The sequence below is a fragment of the Falco peregrinus genome, chromosome 1 (assembly GCF_023634155.1).
Source record: "Falco peregrinus isolate bFalPer1 chromosome 1, bFalPer1.pri, whole genome shotgun sequence".
Lineage (NCBI taxonomy): Eukaryota > Metazoa > Chordata > Aves > Falconiformes > Falconidae > Falco > Falco peregrinus.
The window spans coordinates 49,820,987-49,842,543 of record NC_073721.1 but is presented as its reverse complement, the minus strand read 5'-3'; the positions used below and the strand labels follow the sequence as shown (position 1 = coordinate 49,842,543).

At 38.4% G+C, this 21,557-nt stretch overlaps 1 protein-coding gene across 1 annotated transcript in view; it reads right to left on the bottom strand.

Annotated features, from left to right (window-relative positions):
• The window catches only part of MED27 (mediator complex subunit 27), a 94,130-nt gene that overhangs the window by 48,205 nt on the left and 24,368 nt on the right, over positions 1–21,557 (bottom strand). The window contains exon 3 of the mRNA XM_005231209.4: positions 9,279–9,409. Coding sequence (XP_005231266.1) covers positions 9,279–9,409 — 131 coding nt within the window. The remainder of the gene's footprint in view (positions 1–9,278; positions 9,410–21,557) is intronic.

Below are 21,557 nucleotides of genomic sequence, written 5' to 3'. Positions count from 1 at the left end.
ACAGAAACCCCTGCTGTCAGATATATCAACATATTAGGAGATTAAATCAAGATTAAAATTTTTTTTAAAGAATCATATTTCTAAAGATGCATGGAACAGCAAAGGTGTTGACTCAGTGCTGAGTTACCAAGCGTCACCAGACTCAAGAATGGCAGCTGTTAAAAAAAAAAAAACAACCACCAAACCCCAAAACAAAACTAAAGAACACTTTCACATAAAGTCAAGTCATACCCAAGTAGTGGCAGCTCTGAAATCTACCCAGGTGACTACTAGACCTTTGGCAACACTTGGTGAGCCTCCACAGAAGTCACCCCATGGCATGGACCAAGTGCTGCAGGGGGCACCAAGCACAAAGCAGGGAAGTGTCTCCTGACCCCACCACTCCTCATGTCACATGTACTGGGACCAAATCTGCTAAAACCACAATAGTTTTATCACAGAACTACTCCCTCTTACCAGTGTAAGGGTCTAGTTCAGATCCTGCTCAACTTCAAGTCATACAGCTCTGTCTGGGGCTCCAACACTTCTACTGATGGGAGATAAACAGAAAAGAAAATCCAAAATATATTAACACTCTAAAAGTGCTTCTCCTATTGGCCAAGTGCTGGTTTAATACTGTTGGAGTGATCAAGTTTACACTGTAAAGACAACTGGATTTACAGGGTACTACAATATGCCAAACAAAAATTTAGAAGTCAGAGATGCTGGATGCACTTGTAGGACTGAGTGCTATAGTGCATTTTAATCATCTCCAAACTTTTAAAACCAGATCAAATTTTTTCCTCAGATTTCAGATTCTCATTACATCTGTGTTGGTCCACTATTCAAAACTGTCCCTAACTAAAGAAACTACATACCTCCTTAATAAAGCACAGAAAAGGACAATCAACTCTTGAGATCACTCAAGAGCCCCGCAGATGGAAAAGGGAAAGAAAGAAGGGGGAAAAAACAAACAAACAATCCTCTGCCTGACTTCTGTATGTATCTGTGGTATCTAAACAGGTTACAAAATTAACATGATAGATAGCCCAAATGAACCGCAGCAAAAACAAAACAGACACATAAAACAAATTGACAGCACCTTATTTTAAAATTTACCTCTTACACTGAAATCGGAAGTTCAACTGGATTACCCCCTTCTCGCTTTTTTTTGGAGCAGAGCTTGGTAAAGTATCTTTGGCAACAAATAGTAAGATGGCTAATCAATGGTAAATCCCTGGTTTTTGTTATTGGGTTTGATCTCGTTGGGAGTTGTCCAATAAAGCCCCTCATGAATCAAAACAGTACTTTGGATTTTTTTCTTTCCAGTTACATTATATTGAGTGCTAAATAGTAAATACCACATAACGAGAGACTGATTGCTATTACATTTAATAGCAGATTGCTTCCCTCTCCCCTCCCCCAGTATATAAACAAAACACACAAAAAGCAGCAGGATAAAGCAACAGCAAGCCCATCACTGCTCTGTGCCCGAGCACAGCTGGCCACTGAGCTCTACCAACCGCTTGTCACTTCTGTTGACATGGACCGTTAGGATAAAAACAAAAAACCTCTCTAAAAGCTTAGAATCACCTTTCATCCATTAACAGGGACTGGTTAACTCACTTGAGTTACATTTGAAAACCAGAAAGAACAACGTGACACCCACATGCACAGCTGTTCTCTTGATAAAATTCAGTTCAAGTTGAATGATGCGATATCACTAGGACTTTTCCCTCATAATTTGTAATATAATAGGGGTTCAGTCATGGCAGATGCTTCCCCAGCTTGGAGATCTGAGTGTCCTGGCTACTGAATCTTGAAAGCACCAGATCAGCTTCAAGGCATCTATTGAATGTTGCCATTAAGTTTAAGGGTAATTTAAATGGTAATTTCTAATACCACAGTGGCAACATACTTTGTAGTAATCCAGACAACCAGATTTCTTAGCTTTCAGTGGTGGGGAAACTGTTGAGAAGAAAATGAAGAAGTTAGGATTATGTAATTGTAGCTTTTCCTCCCATGCCCTAGGATACAATATTTTATTTTTTTTTTTAAGGAAACTAGAAGTAGTCAAAGGTCTCTTAAACTAAAATGAAAGATGTACTCTTTCTCTATCAGGGTCCAGTCTCATTTCTGTAAAACTCATCTAAAAGCAACTGTTGTCATCTCTGCTTGGTAGGCAGAAGGGAAACCTGAAGAAAAATAAAAACAAAACAAAGCAAAACATGGCTGTATCTTAAAGTAACTTGAAACTATCTTATTTTCAATAGCAGCTGAAATTCATTATGATCTGAACTCAGCACTTATCCTCCCGTAACAAAGTTGTCAATCCTGTGGTTTCCTGTTTGCTCATTATTTTCAGTAATAGTCTACATGGTTTGAAAAATGACTTGAGGACATTGCTATTCTCTAAAGCAGTTTTGTAGGCGGCAGTTTGAATACGTTGCTATTATTCTATGGTCTTCCTTTAAAGAAACTAAATACTATGTATACACACTCTGTATTGCCTTGAAAAATTCCAGAGGAATGCATACCATCCAACTGCATCATTAGATCAAACCGCTCCACCAGCACCGTGTTAAGAATGGAATACTCACCCTGAAACACACAGTGTGGCTTTTATAATTGCAATAGATTTTCCTCTAGGGATTAGACAAATACTTATAAAACCACCTGTTTAATGAGCACAATCCTTTTTACCAGAGGTTATGAAGAACTAGTACCCCACCTAGCTAGATTAGCTTTGGTAGTTAAAATACTAATATTTGAGTCCAGAAGCCAGTATTTTGGACCTTCAGTGCAAAATTATGGAGCTTATTAAAAAACAAGACATAGAAGTATTTAAGAAAGACTGACCACATACAACGCCACCAAACACATGGGCAAGGAAAAAATAATAAAAGATCAAAGAACCAATTGGCTAAGATTCTTTAAGGGAAAGTAATAGTTATTTAACAAGCTGATGTAATACAATATAGAAAGTTTTAAAAAGACTTTCTGTTTAGTTGAAACAGGTGAAATATTAGAGACTAGTATCAAAAGATCCTGCAAGGTGTGCACATAAACTCTGAACACACTAAAATCAGTACACTGGTTAGGGATAAAAGCAATCTCACTGTATGGCAACACACTGCACCTTACACTAAAACAGCTCCACAAAACATCTGCAGAACAGGTGCTCATCAATCTACTAAAAATAAAAAGAAAACAGCACAATGATGTGATTCAAACTGGGCACAAGATACCAAATATTAATGTTCGGTCTACATGGTATACAGCTGTAAAGTAATTAAACCTATTCTTGTAAATATTATTGTCTTACAATACAAAGAACTATTTAAAATTTTTTTTTCTTCATATAAAAAGGGATTAATTTGTGGAGCAAAGGGGTCACATATTTCAGCAACATGTTCTTTTACAGTTCCTGTTGCACTGTCTTGCCGAAGTCAGGCTAAAGGAATACCATGAGAAACTTAAACATGAACAGAGATATTAAATGAGCTCCTAGTATTGAAAGTTATTGGAAACTGATCTCTTCCTTATTAATACAATTCCCCATCATGTACAAAAAGATATTTCCATGTTCCAGAATGCAAACAGAGTTTTAATCTTTAATTATATTCTCAACCTCAACTCTTCTGCAGGTAAGTATAGATGTAGGCCTGAGGATTATTGCTTTATTACATTACCATCTCTGCGGTATTTAATGAATATTGATACTTAATGCAGCTTTGCCAGTAGGAGGAAAGAAGAATTTCAGAACCGCACAAAGAACTTCTCAGGACTTTTCTCAAAACGGAACACAGCACACTTCACACTTCACTCTTCCACTCTCGAATACTTCTCAGAAGAGGCCCAAATGTTAAGAGTACAGCTCATAGTACTGAATGGGATTATTGCAATAACAACACTTGCATGTTAAATAACCACATCCGCCACAGCCTATATACCAGGTGTCACACTGAACCAGCACGTTGAATTCTTGGTTTCAAAGTATGAAGCCCCAGCTGGGATTTCAGACCTCTGTAACACAGCGAGGACAGACTAGATAAGCATAATTTAAACATACAGTCTTAAAAAATACAAAACCCATGAACATTTATTGGCTTAAGCATGCCTTGCCATTATCTTTAGAATAATCTGCCTCTTTCTTTCATAATGAAAATCCCTGAACATTGGAAGCAATTAGATGCTGCTTCATAAAACAAAATGCTGAGAAAAAAACCCTTTCCTCCAAAAACTCTTGGCAAAGGGCTCATCAGGATTTTTCTTAATGATGATAAATTACACAAGTACCAAATTATTCTGGCACATCTGATGACTGGTGTATAGGTTTTAAAATACATATATATACACACACACCTTTCAGGTAACTCTTAAGGAGAGCAACTTTTTTTTGAATACTACACCACTATTTTACATTAAATTCCTTCCTCAGAAGTCAATTTGTGTGTCCTGAAGAAAGCTCTTGAAAAAATACAGTAGAATCTCTGCAGTACTACTTGTATGACAAAACCATTAAAACTGACAGGGCAGCAATGCTATGAAAGAACACCACCTTGATTGTGCTGGTGCTGAATCAACCTACAACACACACAGAATTTGGGAGATCTGTAAACTATTTTTCAAAGCCAGATGAACAGAAACCTGCTGAGCCAATAAATTAACTTTCTAAGGACCACTCACTAAAGAGCGTCTTTTGCTAATGTAGCACCAAAGATGGAGCAAGTATGGACTTCCTTTTGAATATATCCATCTTCTCTAGAAGAAGAATCCACATGGATTCTGAGGTGTAGGGAGCAGAAGAGACCTCTTCCATCTCATCCAGAACAAGTGACAGAAACGGCCTGGCCCTCTTGAGTCTCTGCCCAGCACTCTGCCCTCAAGTCCTTATTATCTCCTAAAAGAAAAGTTATCCTCACAGCTTTTTGTTGCTTATTTAGCTAGAACAATATCATGGGCAGCACTGGTTTGGGTCTGGCTTTTGTTTTGTTTGTGGGTTTCTTTTTTTAAATAAAGGACAAGTTATTTTGCTGGTGTGCTCTTAGCAAGACTACAAATTCACCGAGATTTTTACTCACTCTATTACAATGTTTTCATTGTCAGGTTAGGGCATACATCAGACCCCAAGAGATTTACAAGAAAAGTTGAAGAGCTCTAAACCAAAAAATTGAACTATTTTACTCAAGCCTCTCTGTCCGTTGAGCCTGAAGTTGTCAAACAAGAACCAGACTTCCACTTGTTTATTGCTTATAGTGTACTTATTTCCCCAAAACCACAAATGTCACAACAAATGACCCTAAAAGGCACCATAAAGGGCAAGAGTCTCAGTACCTTTTGTGGTGAGCAAGTTCTTGTTCTGGCAATTTCCTTCCAGGCAGACAAGATTAATCTGGGAGCACTGAGAAAGCTCCACACAACAGAGCTATCAAAGTCACAAGGTTTTCAGCCGAGACCCCTAAAAATTCCCATTAAAACTAACTGATCCTCTTGTGTGTGCCAATGAATACAACTGTAAGAACACAGTCAACATCCTGTGCTTCCTCTTTCTTTCTTCTTCCTCATCACACAGTGACTCACTGCTGTCATTTTCCAGCGAGACAGTGACATACCAGAGTCTGCTGGGCTCTCAGCAAGGTGGTCCATGGCAGGGAATACCTCTGTATGCTCACCGTTCTCAGCCCCCAGACTGTTTGGGCTGCAGCGTTCTGCTCCTGCAGGGTCACGACAACAACTTCATACCTGGGAATTCACTTTTGAGATGTGGTGCCAAGCAAAATAACACAAGATTAATTAACTGCATCGATTACTACATTTCAAGAGGAAAGAAAAAACTAAGAGCCATCATTCTTTATCATATTTACTTAGTTCAAACCAGAAGAAGCCATCCTGGTTTGGAGAAGGGTTGCATGTATATACTTTCCTAGTCACTTGGAAGAAGCTGACAGCTTTCAGCACTTCAGCAAACACTGCTCTGAGATCCTTTAACAGAAGGAAGGATCCAGCAGCCAGATGAGAAGCATGTGAGGGAACGCATCTATTAGCAAGTACAGGGAGATGTCTTGTTAATAGAAGGCAGGAGGGACAAAGCAGGGAGGGAAAGAAGCCAGCAGTTAGTCGTTTTCTCATACAGATACATTTGGCTAGAAGTGAGATGCATATCAATCTAGGACTCCCTACTGCACTTTCCGAGCCAGTGAAAACCAATACTGAAAAGCAAAACTGAACACTAAAAGGCCTCTCTTCAAAACTGTTCAGCACCCTTAGAAGCCCTCGGATAACGAAAACAGTGAGAAAATGAAAGTTTTCCTGGTAGTGGTTGCACAGGACAGAGCTCTTCCATTTTTAAAAAAACCTTTTTGATTCAAAATTGCTGCTGCTGTTTCAGACATCTACTAGTGGAAAAACTAGAGCTTCTTGCCTCCAAACCAAAGCACACCAAAAAACGGCCTAAGGCTGACAAGGGACAAATGAGTGGGTCCACCAGGAATCAGCTCTGCCATTAGTAAAACCCCTTCTCTGAGTGTAAAGTAGGAAGAGATGATTGATTCTCCAAGACAGGCTGAAAAGGTTTGGGGTTCGCATTTGTTTTGTTTAAAAAAAGCTCAAATAAACCCCCCAAAACCACCAGCCATTTAGGAGAGGCAAGGAGAAGAAAAAGCAGAGCAGGGAGAGAGATTAAGGGCTCAAGTGAACAATGAGTTGACAGAGCACAAGAATCGAGTTTTGTATCACCATCATTACGAGAAGGGACACCATCTGGGTACATTCAGTCTGTGGAATAAAACTCAAGCCTCACCATAGCAGTAAAGAGCAAAGATATGGATTAGCAAGGTAACTGCTCAGCTTGCATCATCGCCATGAGGAACGTGATGTACAACAGCTAAGGTTACCTATGCAGTTTCTTCAAGGAACAAGAACATAAATAAATAAATAGGGCAGTAACATGCTGTCTAGTGCTACATTTAACTCAAATGAAGACACGTTTAATATCAAACTATCCATATGCAAAATGTGCATAAAAATAAAACGATTTTTATCAGGTTCTTTGTCCAAATCATCACCTATGTTACCTCCTGAGCTGAAACAGTGTTATCCACATTCCTTTGCTGGCTGAGAAGGATTACTGCAGTGTAGCTATTTGCTCCAATCTGCTATCCTAAAATGACATATTGGCATATAGCTGGTTTTAACTACTTAGGTTTAAGAAAAGCTCTATATAATATAGTTGCTCTGAACAACATTTAATATATACTTGACTCATAGCACATTGTTACTCAGCCCAAAAACTTGTCATTGGACTTAATTTTAATAGCATACATCAAAGCAAAAAAAGCAAAGAAACAGTTACCCCTCTCTTGACTAATCAATAAAGCTAAAAATATAATAATAATCTCTGAATTGCCATAGGAAAATTAGTATGCAGCACACCCTTTCAAGGAGATATGTGGTTCTGCACCTGGATGTTTTCTTTTGCATTTTATAGAGAATGAAGAGAAAGGAGAGGGGGGAAAAATGACAGCATGATTCATCATTATTTGCATGAAACTACACATAATCAAGATCTTAAAATCCATTTGTAACACTTTTTAAAAAAAATACTTTTCACAAGCCTATTTTCATAAGTCTTTTCATAATCTACTTCTGCCCTGTGTTGGAGGCATGATATTAAGCTCAACAGGTATTTGATTTGCCTTAATATAACTTATTCTTTTCTTAAGACACACAAAGATAGCAAATAAGGACAAATATGGAAAGGCCAAAGAGAAGCCAGAGAGGAGGAAACCAGTGATAGATAAAGGGGCAGCTCAGCATAAACATATTTTCCCCGTGAATAATGCTGGAAATGGTAATAAGATACTGAAACATAATTCAACTACTAGCTAAACTTTCGTTACCACACTAAAATTTCATTCTATCTGCAAATTCTAGGTAAATGCACCACTGCAGGAAAAATCACTTACAGATAAAAAGATATACCTCATATTAAGATTTATACAGCTGCCACCGTTTAAGTACAGACTTTTCTATGCAAAAATAGAAGCTAGCTCTTTCTCTCTTGCTATACATATTTCTAGTAACTGGAAAAGTCATGATTTTAAAACATCAAAATATTTTAATATCTCTGAATAAAAATGGTGGTAACTGGTATCACAGTACTCTCGTTTATAGACTTCTTGGAGAAGTCCATTTTAAGCTCCGGATAAACCTGATACCCCAACAAAGGAAGAAAACTATTTAGCCAGTTTGTCAAAACATACCCCTGTTATTTCACAGATATGAGAGAAGCAACATCTGTTTTTCAAACATGTAGCTCTGCGAGAGCTGCCCTGTTAACCATTCTTCTTCGTCCAACATCACTGGGAGAAAAAACAGTCAACAGGGCTTTTCCCTAAACTTTAAAGGGCCACTAATCCAAGCATCCATAAAGTGTTCAATTCTCTTATTTCATATTAAGAAAAACTAGATCCCTTCATCAGCTTAGGCCTGTGGACTCTGGTGACAACAGGCACTTTTATTATTACAGCTATGAAGTTTTTAGTAGCAGACTTTAACTACTTTAGTAGTTTAGACATCAGTGACTCTTGTTCTGTGAAAAAAAAAAAAAGCACGCAGTTTCCACAAACTACAAGGATGCTCAGTACAATGAATAATTGCTTAGCACTTCATTTTCTACATAATAATCATTTTCTTATATGTAACTAAATATTTTAAGCATTTTATTAATTTATAAGCTTAGTTGTGGACATCTGTGGTTTTGGCATCCGTACACAGACTGCCTAAAGTGTTGATACTCTGTGTCCTCAAACAGTTTCTAAGTGTCCTCATAATTGCTTGTCACCTGTAAAAGAGGTTTAGATCCAATGCAAAATTAACATATGGTGAACAGATGGACTCAGAACAGACGTTTGTCGAGAAAGTACTCACACCAAAGACTTGGCTTCAGCCTTTTAGGACCTTCAGAAAAGTCCTGCTTGAAGCTCCAAGTCATACTAATCAGGGGAACATCATTCCTCAATGACAGTCTCGTGTTGCAAAAACTTTTATGACCTCCTACTAAGAATCCTTGCAATTTTTCTGTTGTCACAGTGCCTCCATAAAAGCAAAAAATGAAATATTGTTTCCATAGGGTACCCCACCCATTCAACAAGAATAATTCATCTCGTATGAAACAAAAAAAGAAACACAAAGGTGTTACTATGATGATTTTTTAAATAAATAAATACAATAAAAGCTTTTAAAAAACCAATCCACCCCACCACCACACAAACTCTTTAAAATATTTCATTACTTACTGAGGAGGTAAGACAAGAGTTGTTGGCTGGGCTTTTGGTCTGCGTTTTGCAGATACTCCCATCTGGTTGGCTGAACGTTTCAAAGACTGCTGATTCAAAAGGCCAGATGCTAGCCCGGCATGGTACTGCAACTGGATAATAAAAAACAACATATATTAAAATACACACCACTGCAGTACTCTACCTACGTCAGGCCTCTACTATCTGTTATCAACCAATTCAAATTACAGCCAGTCAGTAACTTAATGTATGGTATTTCATATACATATATTGCTTGGATGGAAGACGATTTGAACAAAAGCATATAAAAAGTCTGCTGTGAAATAGATATTACAAGGAAATTACGCTATAGGGCAAGAAAGATGATGAATCAAAGACTTCCTCTCAAGTCCTAACTCTCCTGAAACTTGGGCTTGCTTTTGAATGTTAAGACTGTTTCTTCTCTCAAGGGATCAAACATCCTTGCTTTTTGGAAGAAGATAAGATGAAGAAAGATGCAATTCTTTCACTATATAAACCAGCTTTTTAGAAACAAGACTTTTTTTTTCTTAAACATAAAACCCCAAAATATTTGCAAAGAAGTTTCTACCACTGCAAAGAAAATTCTAGCCTTTAAAATACCTGCTAGCACATCTCCATAGCATTGCAGAAAGATTCACATTCAGTAGCTTTCTCCTCTAACCTTTTATCTTACTTGCCAATGAAAGACAAATTTTTGAAGGACACGACATGAATCTGCAAGATTCTGAGTGCATTCCCACTGCTCACAGATGTAAGAACAGCTATAGTGCTGTGTCTGTCCTGAAACCAGCTTTGAGTGCAACAAGTTACAAGCTCAGCTCTAAACACTTTCAATTTACACTCTCAGCTCCCCATTTTTAAAGAGAAGGGAGTGGAGAAGAAATATTCAGTGTTGGCCAGATGCAATTGCCTTCATCATTTACTCCCCACATCAATGTGTTCATTAAATTGTCTAAAGATTTGTTCTGAAAAAAGATGAAGTATTTAACATGCTAACAACTCTAACCCCATGGTCTGCATTTAAAAAAAAAAGGTTACAGTTAGGAAAACAGGACATACAAACGCTCAGAAAATAAAGCGGTCTTAGGCAAAGATACTCTGCAGGGTACTGACTGAAAAGGAGGTAAACAAAGCTTGGTAAAGTGATCTACTAGAAAATGGCTATTAAAATGAGTGACGCTATCCTGTGAGCCAATTTGACTCAAACGTCAATGCTCAGAGCTTTTTAACAGGCTCCTGATTTACTTGGCTGCTTTGCCACGTGACCTTGGCCGTGGCACAACATGAAGACACATCGCATTCCTAATGGGAAGAGAGCCATGCGGTGCCAAAGAGGGGGGGGCTGTGCTGCCCCAACAGCTCCACTTAGACCAATGAATTTTGCTCAAATTTGTTTTGCTCCGACAGATTTCTGAAATGAAAAAAAATCAATGAGAGCAATGGACAGTACATGTTTGAAAGGCAATGTTTCAAAGTGTCAGGGGCTTAGTTTTCAATCTTCACTACCAGAATTCGCAGTGAGTGCAATATGCAGGGAATTGAAGGGAAAGACAGCTCTGGCAGAACCTTCTGACTCCAGGAACACGCTTTTCCCTTTTCTTCTTGCATCTTATTACCAGCAGCCCTCCTTCTGCCATTTTGTGCTGTTGACACCATTCACTTACGTTTACTGTGCAGAATGACACTGACAGGTATTTCAAGTAAATAGCATCATTTGGACACTTGCTCAGAGATGGAGGTAATCACTGGTGCTAATCATAGATGAATTTTAAATGCAACCTTTCAAAAACATTTCATAACCTCCTGGCTAGTCTGACATTTAGTGGTCAGGCATAAAAAAAAAAGGAATTAAAAATAAATATATTCTAAAAAACAATTCTGTCCTTCAAGGCTGACTCCCAGTGATCAAGCTATTTTTATTAATTATAAGTATTTCTTCATAATCTACCTTTGCTCCTAGGAATGCAGGTCCAACTGTCAAAATCTATAAGGGCCATTAAATATTTACCAAACCATCCTTACAATGGAAGAAAAGGTCAAAGTTAATAAAACCGACAGACAGCTTCTATCCAACTTGATTTATACATTATTAAAGTATCACATACTGTATTGCACAGAATGCATTCTTTTCTGGGGGCAGAGGGGCGTTAACTGAAGAGACTGGGAAATTTTTTCTTAATCATCTATTCTGAGAAACAGAAACAATACTGAAAATAGTGCCAAAGCAGTATCACTAGCATCAAAACTATAGCCAGGAGACTGAACGGTCTTGGTGGATAATAAACATGCCGTTCAGTTCCACCTCCCTCCTGCAAAATAAACATCTTTTTCTGCCAGCATCAGCCATGACGGCAAATCTCAGCTAAAAACATACGAAACCACCCAAAATTTTTTGCTTACTAACAAGAGAACGCTATTTCCAAACACATTCTCTTCACCTTAGGGAACACACACAAGACACACTATCAAAGGACATTATGGGTGCTAAAAGGCTCGTGCAAGGAAGCAGAGATAAGCTCATGGGACACAAACCCTTCAAGGGCTAATAAACACACAGAAACCACATTTCACTCAAGAAGTCCCTGAGCCAGCGACCTGGGGAGAGCACTGTATACAGGCACATACTTACAGCTACTGGTGGAGAGGAGATACAGGGTGACGTATGAGCCTTTGGTTTCACCCCGCAGAACCATCATGCGTTTCAGTTAGTGTCTACAGGGGGGTGGCCCATGCAGGTCTAAGACACCCTGCAACCCAACGCAGCCAAAGGTTGAGCACCTGTGGATGGTCACGTCTGCCCTCTGAAAGTGTATTCCCAACAACCTTCCATGCTTGTAACAACTGTGCTCATTTAAACCAGCAGAAGAGTAAACAGCAATAGCTTTATCCTTAAAACATGCTGAATACCCACAGAACTTGAGTATTGGTGCAGCACTGGGTAGTATTGCAAACCATTTCGTTAATCAGCCGCTAAGGAACTCCCCATCATTCAGAGGCTTTATTACAGGAAGCATCCGTGTCTTTCAGCTTTGGGGAATTCCAGCTGGTTTACATGAAGCTAAGCTCCTTACTTCCTAATGAAATATTCCTCCACAAAATTTCAACAAGATTGATCTTTTTTTCCCCCAATACATGCAGATGAAGCATAAAAGCTATTGCGGAAAACTAAGACACAAAAAACCAACAACAACATCAATTTATAACACTTAGCAGCTATGATATACACCAGTGTCAACTTGTACAGTTTTATGATGAGTCTCATGATAGCTGATATTTCTCTTAAAACTGTGGTTCCAAGTAGATGTGCAAATTTCACATTTTAAAATCAAAAGAGACTCTAGTTCTCAAGGATGTAGGAAAAGCACTGAAAATAACACTTCAATACATACAAAAGCTTTACCTGAAGGTAAATAAAACCAGAAGTTGCATTATTTTAAAGTTTCATTATTTTTCTATGTTAATGGCAACATGGCTTATGTTTTCTAGAAGAAAAGGTTATGTTTTACAGGTGCCATATAATTCATATTTCCATAGCGTTCCTGAGTATATATAATAACATTCATATATTAATGGCTCACAATTTTCCTCACAAAGTGAAATACATCATAACAGAGCACTTCAGAGTCGTTTTTCTCACAATTGTAACTAAGGAGTGCGATTTCTTCATTCACATAAGATTTCTTTGGCTTTCACATGAAATATTTAAACAGAGAAAGTGTATTAAGAGAAATACCGACTGGATTTAGCTCTGAAAGCATTACTATTTTTTTTTTTAAGTTAATCATGCAGTATCTTTTCTTTATTCTACCCCAGTTACTCTCTTAGCAGAAACAAGGCAAGGCACCCTCTAAAATAATCAAAATAAACAAAAAAGAACCCCTCCATCCCCCTGCAAGATCACACTATCTTCTGCAGATAAACTTGAAGGTTTGGAGTAGACAGAGAACTTCTGCTACCGCCAAAGGGCTTAAACCCAAACAATGCAGTAAAGCCCCTTCGTTCAACAGCAATGTACTGCCCATATCGTGACAGGTTATAGACCTATAGGATTACTCTCCAGGGTATGTTATGAAACTACAAACATGTACACAGTGCTAATTTAAAACTTTTAAAATTAAAGCTTCATCATTAGAATCATGCTGGGTCTAAAGGTCTTTAGTTTACATAATTCATGGGCTGGAGATTTTGCATGTCCTGACTGCTGACTAAACAAGTCATTACAGTGCACTTACTGCCAAGGCCATTTAAAGTTTCAAAAACTGGTTGGATAGGAAGAAGGTAAGAGTCGGAGCGGGGCGGGGGGGGGGGAGAATGGGACAACATAATCAACCAACCAAAAAAAACCCTACAAAAAAATCACTTGGAGCATTTACAATTGATAAGTCAACTCACAGTTGGACTTTAAATTTACATATTACCGTTATTTAAAGCTTTTTAAGGACCAATAGGTTTTGTTTAAGAAGTGAAATCAGAAGACTGACTTTTCTTTGTAATCACATTACCTTGTTGCGTATTTTTTCCATTCTCGTGTAAATACTTACTGACCATATAAATGAACAGAAAAGCATTTCCTCAGATATAAGCAATTTTTTAAATATATATTTCATATTTCCATTCCTCCAAGAAATGGAAGAACGGATGAGAGATTTGGGGTTGTTCAGCCTGGAGAAGAAAAGGCTCCAGGGAGACCTTATAGGAGCCTTTCAATACTAAAAGGGAGCTTGTAAGTAAGAAAGATGGGGACAGACTTTTTAGTAGGGCCTGTAGCAATAGGACAAGGGTTAATGGTTTTAAACTGAAAGAGGGTAGATCTAGATTAGAAATTAGGAAGAAATTCTCTAGTGAGGGTGGTGATGCACTGGCACAGGCTGCCCAGAGCAGCTGTGGATGCCCCATCCCTGGAAGTGCTCCAGGCCAGGCTGGACGGGGCTTGGGGCAACCTGGTCTAGTGGAAGGTGACCCTGCCTGTGGCAGGAGGTTGGGTTTAGATGATCTTTAAGGTCCCTTCCAACCCAACCCATTCTATGACTCTAAGAAATGGAGTTTACAGAAGTGGCTGACAGATACTTTCCCATCATGGAATTTTCCAAGTTCACTGTAATACTGGTGAATGCATGCACATCTGCCTCCTTTTAAGATGCACAGTACTTTGCTCCTCATCATTAAGCTATTTCTCCCTTGAAGCTAACAAGGGATTTGTCTATTAAGATAAAACTCTAGTCATTCTTTTGAAAAGAGCAATGAGCAAGCAAACTGGACACTCCCACAGTTTCATCTCTGCAGACTAAAGTAGGCAAGAGAGAAATTATACTATCTTAATTGATATTTTTAAGCTTCTCTTATAATGAGGCTGGTTTGGAAATTCTCTTTTTCTCCAAACAATGTTTGATCATTTCACGGTAGCTGAATTCTTGACTTGGCCAAAAGAACATCAACCAAAAAAGCAGTCTCCAATTTCTTTACTTGTTGGTTTTCCTCTTGTGGGACTGGGTTGCAGGCTTTTCAGTTAATGGGAAAGCTAGACATTGTGCCTTCGCTCTACTTTACAATTTAATTAGGACACTTTGTTCTATTTTTTTTTTTTAAAGCATTTTTGCCCCCCAAACACTTCCCAGTTTACAAGAATACTGAAGCAACAAGTACTTATCCACAATGGGAAGAAAGTCTACCCCCATTCTATTCTTTTTAAATCCCTGTACAAAAGTTGTCACATCTTCTCCTGAACACCCTGATCCCACTAAACTGTGAAACCAAAGAGCTCACACTTCTGTTAACAGCCTCTCACATGGCACGGCTCTTATTTGCATTGCACTCAGATGCAGAGCACCACTGTCTCACCCTGGTCAAGAACCCAGGAGATATGGAGCATTCTGAGGACATCTACCTGCACATGCCCCTGCACAGGCAATCCTGCATTTCCCTTGGGTCTCTCCTCCTCCTTCCCGAGGCTAGGGAGTTGAAAAACAAGTTTAGACATATATATATTAAAAATATATATAAAAATAAGATGCAAGAGTAGAAAATGCAGATACATATCCCTGTTTTCTTTAGCATCTTGTCTTTGCTGCATTTTTTTTATTGCATTGTCTTTGAATTCCTATTTTTGCTGAGAGCGCTGTTTTAATTAGTGTCAGATTTCAACCTTAAAGTGTGTTCTTCCCATACTCTTCCTTTGAAAACATTGAAGTTCTGCTGATGAATGACTGCATCAATGTTCCCTCACTCCAATACTGCCTGCAAGTTCTTGGCTTTTTACCATGCAGAGATAGCAAATCTGGCGGCACTTTCTTCAAGGAATTGGTCAAAACTTCAGCATCTGCATCCTTGCTGCCAATAACATTATCTGCGCTGTTCAAAGTCTCTGCAAAAGCCACTCCTCCTCTTCTTCCTCGTTGGTGTTTTTGGGGCTTTTGGGGGTTATGTGGTTTGTTGGTTGTTTTTTGTTGGTTTTTTGTTTATTCTGGAATCAATTGAAGTTGTATCAGTGACATATTCTTGCTTTTTGGATGATATCAACACAAAGTGACACTAAACAGCCAACAGGCTCTGAGATTTTTAAAAGAGATCTAGTATTTGAAATGGGTAAAGAGGCAGAGTAATCATAATCTGGGGCTACATACCACTCTATTTACTTCTTCAGAAGAGTAACTGTATTTTATGCTTAAAATGTTTATGAATACCTCCAGGTGTTCTGTAGGGCCTGAACAGACATATTTCCTGAAAGGTAACTAAATGAACCAACATTTCATTGGATATGCAACTACAACCCAGACACAACAGAATCACAAAAAACAGAGAAAATCATTACATTGCATTCTGCATCTAAATGACAAAATAAAGCCACGTGCAGCAACAAACTAGTGTTTTTCAAGTAACGCTGAGCTCACGGGTATTAGTTGCTACAGAGATTGCCCACTGAAAGGCAAATGGCCTTAGTCTCACTCTATGTGACATACTCATACCTGTGTGTTCAGTTAATGGATTTCATAAAAGAGCCAAGAAGTGTACTTTATCAATACTCAACAGAAAATCTTAATTCCTTTTTGACAGAAGCATTATCTTTGCATAGGACAAATAGCCTGTAGCAGTGAAAAGTCATCGTTAAAACTAAAGACTGAAAAAGGACACAATTAGTATCTTCCCACAGTGCTGCTGCAGAGCCACCAGAACTCTGAACTGAAGACACTGCTCTCTCGCAAAGATTAGTATTTTCTAAAGCCTCAGACTGAATCTTTAGTGTCAGGGGCTCAGGTGGCAGCTATGTCAGTATAAAGAATGGCCTGCTGCCTCCGTGACAGAGGATGCTCAGGTGCTTATGTAAGAAAAGCGAAGATGCTTTAAAACTGAGTGGCACAATAAAGGGCTGCAATCAGCTACAGAAACACTCTTCAAATTGTCTTGCACGCCATGATTTGCAGCACTGTGGTTGGGCTTTACCACTAGAGCAAACAAACTACTTTTCAGCCAAATAAAGAAATGAATGCTCTTCTCAATACAACATCTACAAGATGCAGCTTACGTGAATCCAACTAGTCCAGTTGCACAATCAGACAAAGGGGAGAACAACAGTCGAACAGATGAGAGGAAAATCCGTTGGTGGATAAGCAATGTAGCAGTAACAACCCCAGCTGGTACTTGAGCTGCTAATTTTTTTTTTGTCCCCTAGCTCATTAAATTTAATTATTTTAACTTCTGTTAAATGCCTTTCCTCAACTTTGGTCACTTGCACAATAATTAAAATGCACAATCTACTTAAACTAGCTAACACCCATACTGCGTGCCAGACAATAGCTATTAGCCTAGCCATGGGCCTTTCTGCCAGCAGACGGAAACCTGGCTTTACTCAGCCTCCCGTGGCCTTTCTGAAGGGGGGTTGTACTCACAGATGAGAACTCCAGCGTACAGCTCACCCTGACACAGGTGTGCCATGGGCAGATGGATGTGCTCTGCCAAGCTACACCAAACACCCCTAACCTCTTCTGTTAGAGGTGATCACACTACTGTCCCAGTAGAAGGGGTTGCATGAATACGATTTAAACTGAACTCAACTTGCCAAATTAGAAGAGAATTCTTCCTTAAATGGTTACTTTTGCTAATATCCTTTTTTACATCTAGCAGATATCTCGAAGCAATGCTGCTGGGAATGCTAATTTCCAGCCCACTAGCAAGGACAACCAACTAAAGCCTGAAGCAGGACAGTTAGATCTGGAACAGAATGTATGTGGCCTATTTCCCTGTATGAACATTCCTAGTATCATTTCAGAATATTGATGATCGGATTAATTTATACTCCTTCCAAGGTAGTATAAAGCAACCCACAGAAAACATTTACACACAAGTAATGGCAACTGATACAGGTCACCTACAAGTGGTTAGAGGAAGAGGTTTAAACTCTTGGCCTCCCTTGTAACAGCACAGATTTTTGTACAGACAAACTGCAGAATCACCATAGGTGGCTGGAAGTTAAGAGATCAGCTGCATTCTGAAGGACGAATGTCAAAAGAAACACATCACTTTCGCCCCTTTAAAACATACTGCATCCAATACTGAACAGGCATCTCTAGAATACTTGTTGGGAAAGACCATAACCACTGTGCCTGCAAGCAGAATGCCGAAATGTAATGGTCAACAAAACCTGAAATTTTTTCCTTTCCCCAGAAGGCAATCAAAAAAGGAGCTTTTCTTCCCTTACTCAAGCTTTCTGTGTTCAAAAATTAATGACATATGTCTGAACCCTGTCTTCAACCCTACACTGACTTCTGGGAGACAGAGAATCCTGCTCATCACTAGCAGCAGTGCGAGTTCCTCCTTCTCTGAGAACTTTCACTGAAAGTTTTCTCCAGCTAAAACAGTATTACACATTAACGAAGAACTCCAAAACTCAACTTTTTTTTTTTTTTTAAAAAAAAAACCTTCAGAAGCCATTTATGGCTTACAATATGGACTTTCAGAAATTGTATCTAAAATGGAACATCAGACTAAAAAAATCAGCTCTCTGCATTTAATTAGGACACTTATAAGAGAAACTGGATAATCACAAAACTGCAATCTTTGTCATGTGTATACTATGTAGAAAAATCATTTTACTCAATACTGGTAGAGACCAAAATGTGTTTTACTACATCAGTCTGTGCAATGCACTATTAATAATAGCAACATATGGCCAACCTTTATATTAAAAACATAACCCTCCTACCCTTAGTGATTTTTTGAATGTCTCTACTTCTATATGATCAAGCTGTAATGCACGAAAAAGCCAACTTTTGAAAAATCAGTTTAAAAGATATTTCAAGTTAGACATCCAAAAATAGGTAGACATTTATAAAAGTCTTAATCAAATTACTTCATTAGACTTCAAAGAGTTAAGTTATGAATGTTTTTAGGAATAAAAAAGAATCTTATCAGGTTTGATTGATAAAAGTGTAGCTTTTAACTAAGACTGAAAAAAAATGAAGACTGGCAACATTTTTTTCCAGAATAATATGCTTCCTCTGCCTTTTTTCAGCACAGTACACATAAATCAAAGAAATGTTAAAGAGACTCATACATCACAAGCTGGCATTTCTAAACTATTTACAAAATCTGTAATAGTCAAGAGGATGGAAAAATATAGAAGTGTGAGCAGCAAAGTTACTGAAAGAAAAAAAGGCAGTTCTACCATCCCAGCAGGGTTAATTAAGGTTGGAACAACTCTTGATTATAGAATTTAAAAAACACTAAACCAAACCAATTCTGATAATGCAGGGTTACAAAAAGCAAACAAGACAGCATATTACCCAAATCAGAGAGAACGTGGATTCAAGCAACATGCTTGCTCCATGATTAAGCACACCATTCTGAAAATGCATAAAAGTAAATGCTCTAATAAGGCTTGAAGTACGTACAAAAGCAGGGCTGACCTTGCATCTGCAAAAAGACAGCCCCAAAAATATCAGTAACCCCTGCGCTTAGCTGCACATCCATTCAATTTTCACACCCCAACATCTAAGCATACAATAGAGTTATACAGATTAGGTTTTCCTCAACAACTTTTACAAACAAGAAACTCATCTCCTCTTCTGAAAGGAAAGGCGTGGATTGTGGGAAGTTTATCTGTCCATCTGCTGAAGATGTCACACTGACTAGAGTGCAAAAAGCACAGAGATGTTTTACAATCAAATCCAAAACTTACTGTAGCCTGAACTAGTGTAAAAGCCATATGCTTTGTAAAAACACCTCTCTTGCTACACATTTTTTTACCACAGCACAAAGAGTAACAGTTCGAAAGCTGCTGTAATCTTTATTTCTGAAAATAGATCGCATATTCTTACTCTCATCTGCCACACTTGGGTAAGCTAACTGATCAGAAACCAGAAAAACAAGGAAATACTACGCTGCGCAGTGAAAGCTAAAAAAGTCACACGACTGCAAGAAGTTACTCGCAGTTTGCAGGTTAAGCAGCAGCTCAGAGAGCTCGAAACCAGGGACAGAACAATGTGCCCAACAGAAGGGTTTGTGGAATGGCACATAAAGTGGTTTTACAGTTTTCTCTATCAGTGTTGAAGACTTCTAGTAGGAGTATTTCAGATGAAGCCAGGGGACCTCAGAAATATCCTTAGGAGTAGAACAAATGGAATAAACTTCATATTATTTTCATGGGAGCTTATAATGATATTATAATTAACTCAATTACACCACAAGATGAATAGCCTTTAAAACACTCCCAGTCATTCATTACAGGCCTAATTAAAACTCTTTTGGTGTTGAGCCGGCAAGAAATACGAAACTACTTGTTAGCTAACCATATTTAAGTACGTATGATATTATCTTTATAGCGCTGTTTGTTTCCATGGTCACAATTCAGTAGAGTTTGGTTTGTTTTTTTAAAGAAACTAGTATCAAAGACAACAAGAAAAATGGACAACAAGCCACTTTAGCAGCTTCAACACCTGCAGCAGCGTATCAGCTCACTACAGCTAACCAGTTTATTTCTGGGTTTGCTGCAACAGTTAAGGGCTTCTACAATAGCAGATGCCTTTCCGCCCACACATCAATTAATTTGCAAATGCGCTCAGGTTGTAGAAATAATGAAGTGCAGAATGCTTTTCTATTGACAAGTTTTGCTGTCAGGAGGTGGATGCTGTAGGCGAGGTGCTAAAATGCGCTGCTGCTATATGCATGCCAAAGAAAAGACATGCCACATGAAACCTGGTCGACAGCTAACAGGGCACATCAATTATTTTATTCACCCCTATCTCACTGGAACCAAAAGGAAGAAATTATCTTCAAAAGCTTTTTATTGTATTTATCCAGGTATTTATAAGACACCATTTACACTGAGATGCAAGCTTTCGCACTGACCCAAGAAACATTCCTTATCAAGAAGAAAAGTAGTGTTTTTTCCATGTATTGTTATATATGCTTAAAAAGTTGAATTCTTCATTTGTAACCTTAACAATTTTAATCTAACAACTAGGAAATGTTCGAATCCATATTGCCTATGCAATCTAAATCAGTCTGCTTGTGCTAAAGATTCAGCCTTTGATGACATGCATCTTTAAGGAGGACCTCAAATTACCACAGACTGCAGGATTGCATGGATGTTATTCAGCATCCATTTTCATGCACAGAATGTTATTTACAGTATTTCACACAATGCCCACGCTTATCTTCTCAGATGTCTTCTATGACGTTTTCCTGCTTTATCTTGCTTCTTTACAAATACTGTTATAAATTTACCTTCACAATTGTTATTCCACTCATGCTGGGTGTGGATCTGAGGAATCTCAGATTTTTAAGAATACTAAATGTTTTTACTACTTACTATATCTGTAGTAGAGTTTCTATAGATGTTAACTGCAGTCAGGTGCTCGTCAAGTCTTCGAAGCAGCCATAAAAGGCTTTAAGCCAGGTCTTGGCAAGGTTGGGAACTCTACCTCAACTTATAGCATTTGAAATACAGGATTAGTCAGTAGCAGTTAACCATTACTTTCTGTCTTGAGCAGCCACTAATTGGAAGTGAGGCACATTTTGCCAGCTGTTCTCTGAAAATAAGTTAAAAACTGAGATTCTGAACTTTGATATTAAATTCTACACTCTGGAGGACAGACAGCATGTTTTCAAGGATACAAACCCTTCTCATTTTGGGTCCTCAGATTAGAAGGCATATAGTTAGCCAGCACAGAACAGACGGAAGATAAAGGTTACATTACGGTTAAGGCCCTGGACAGCTGGGAGTTGATCCTTTCCACAAGCTTCTTGGAAAATATTAAGTCATTC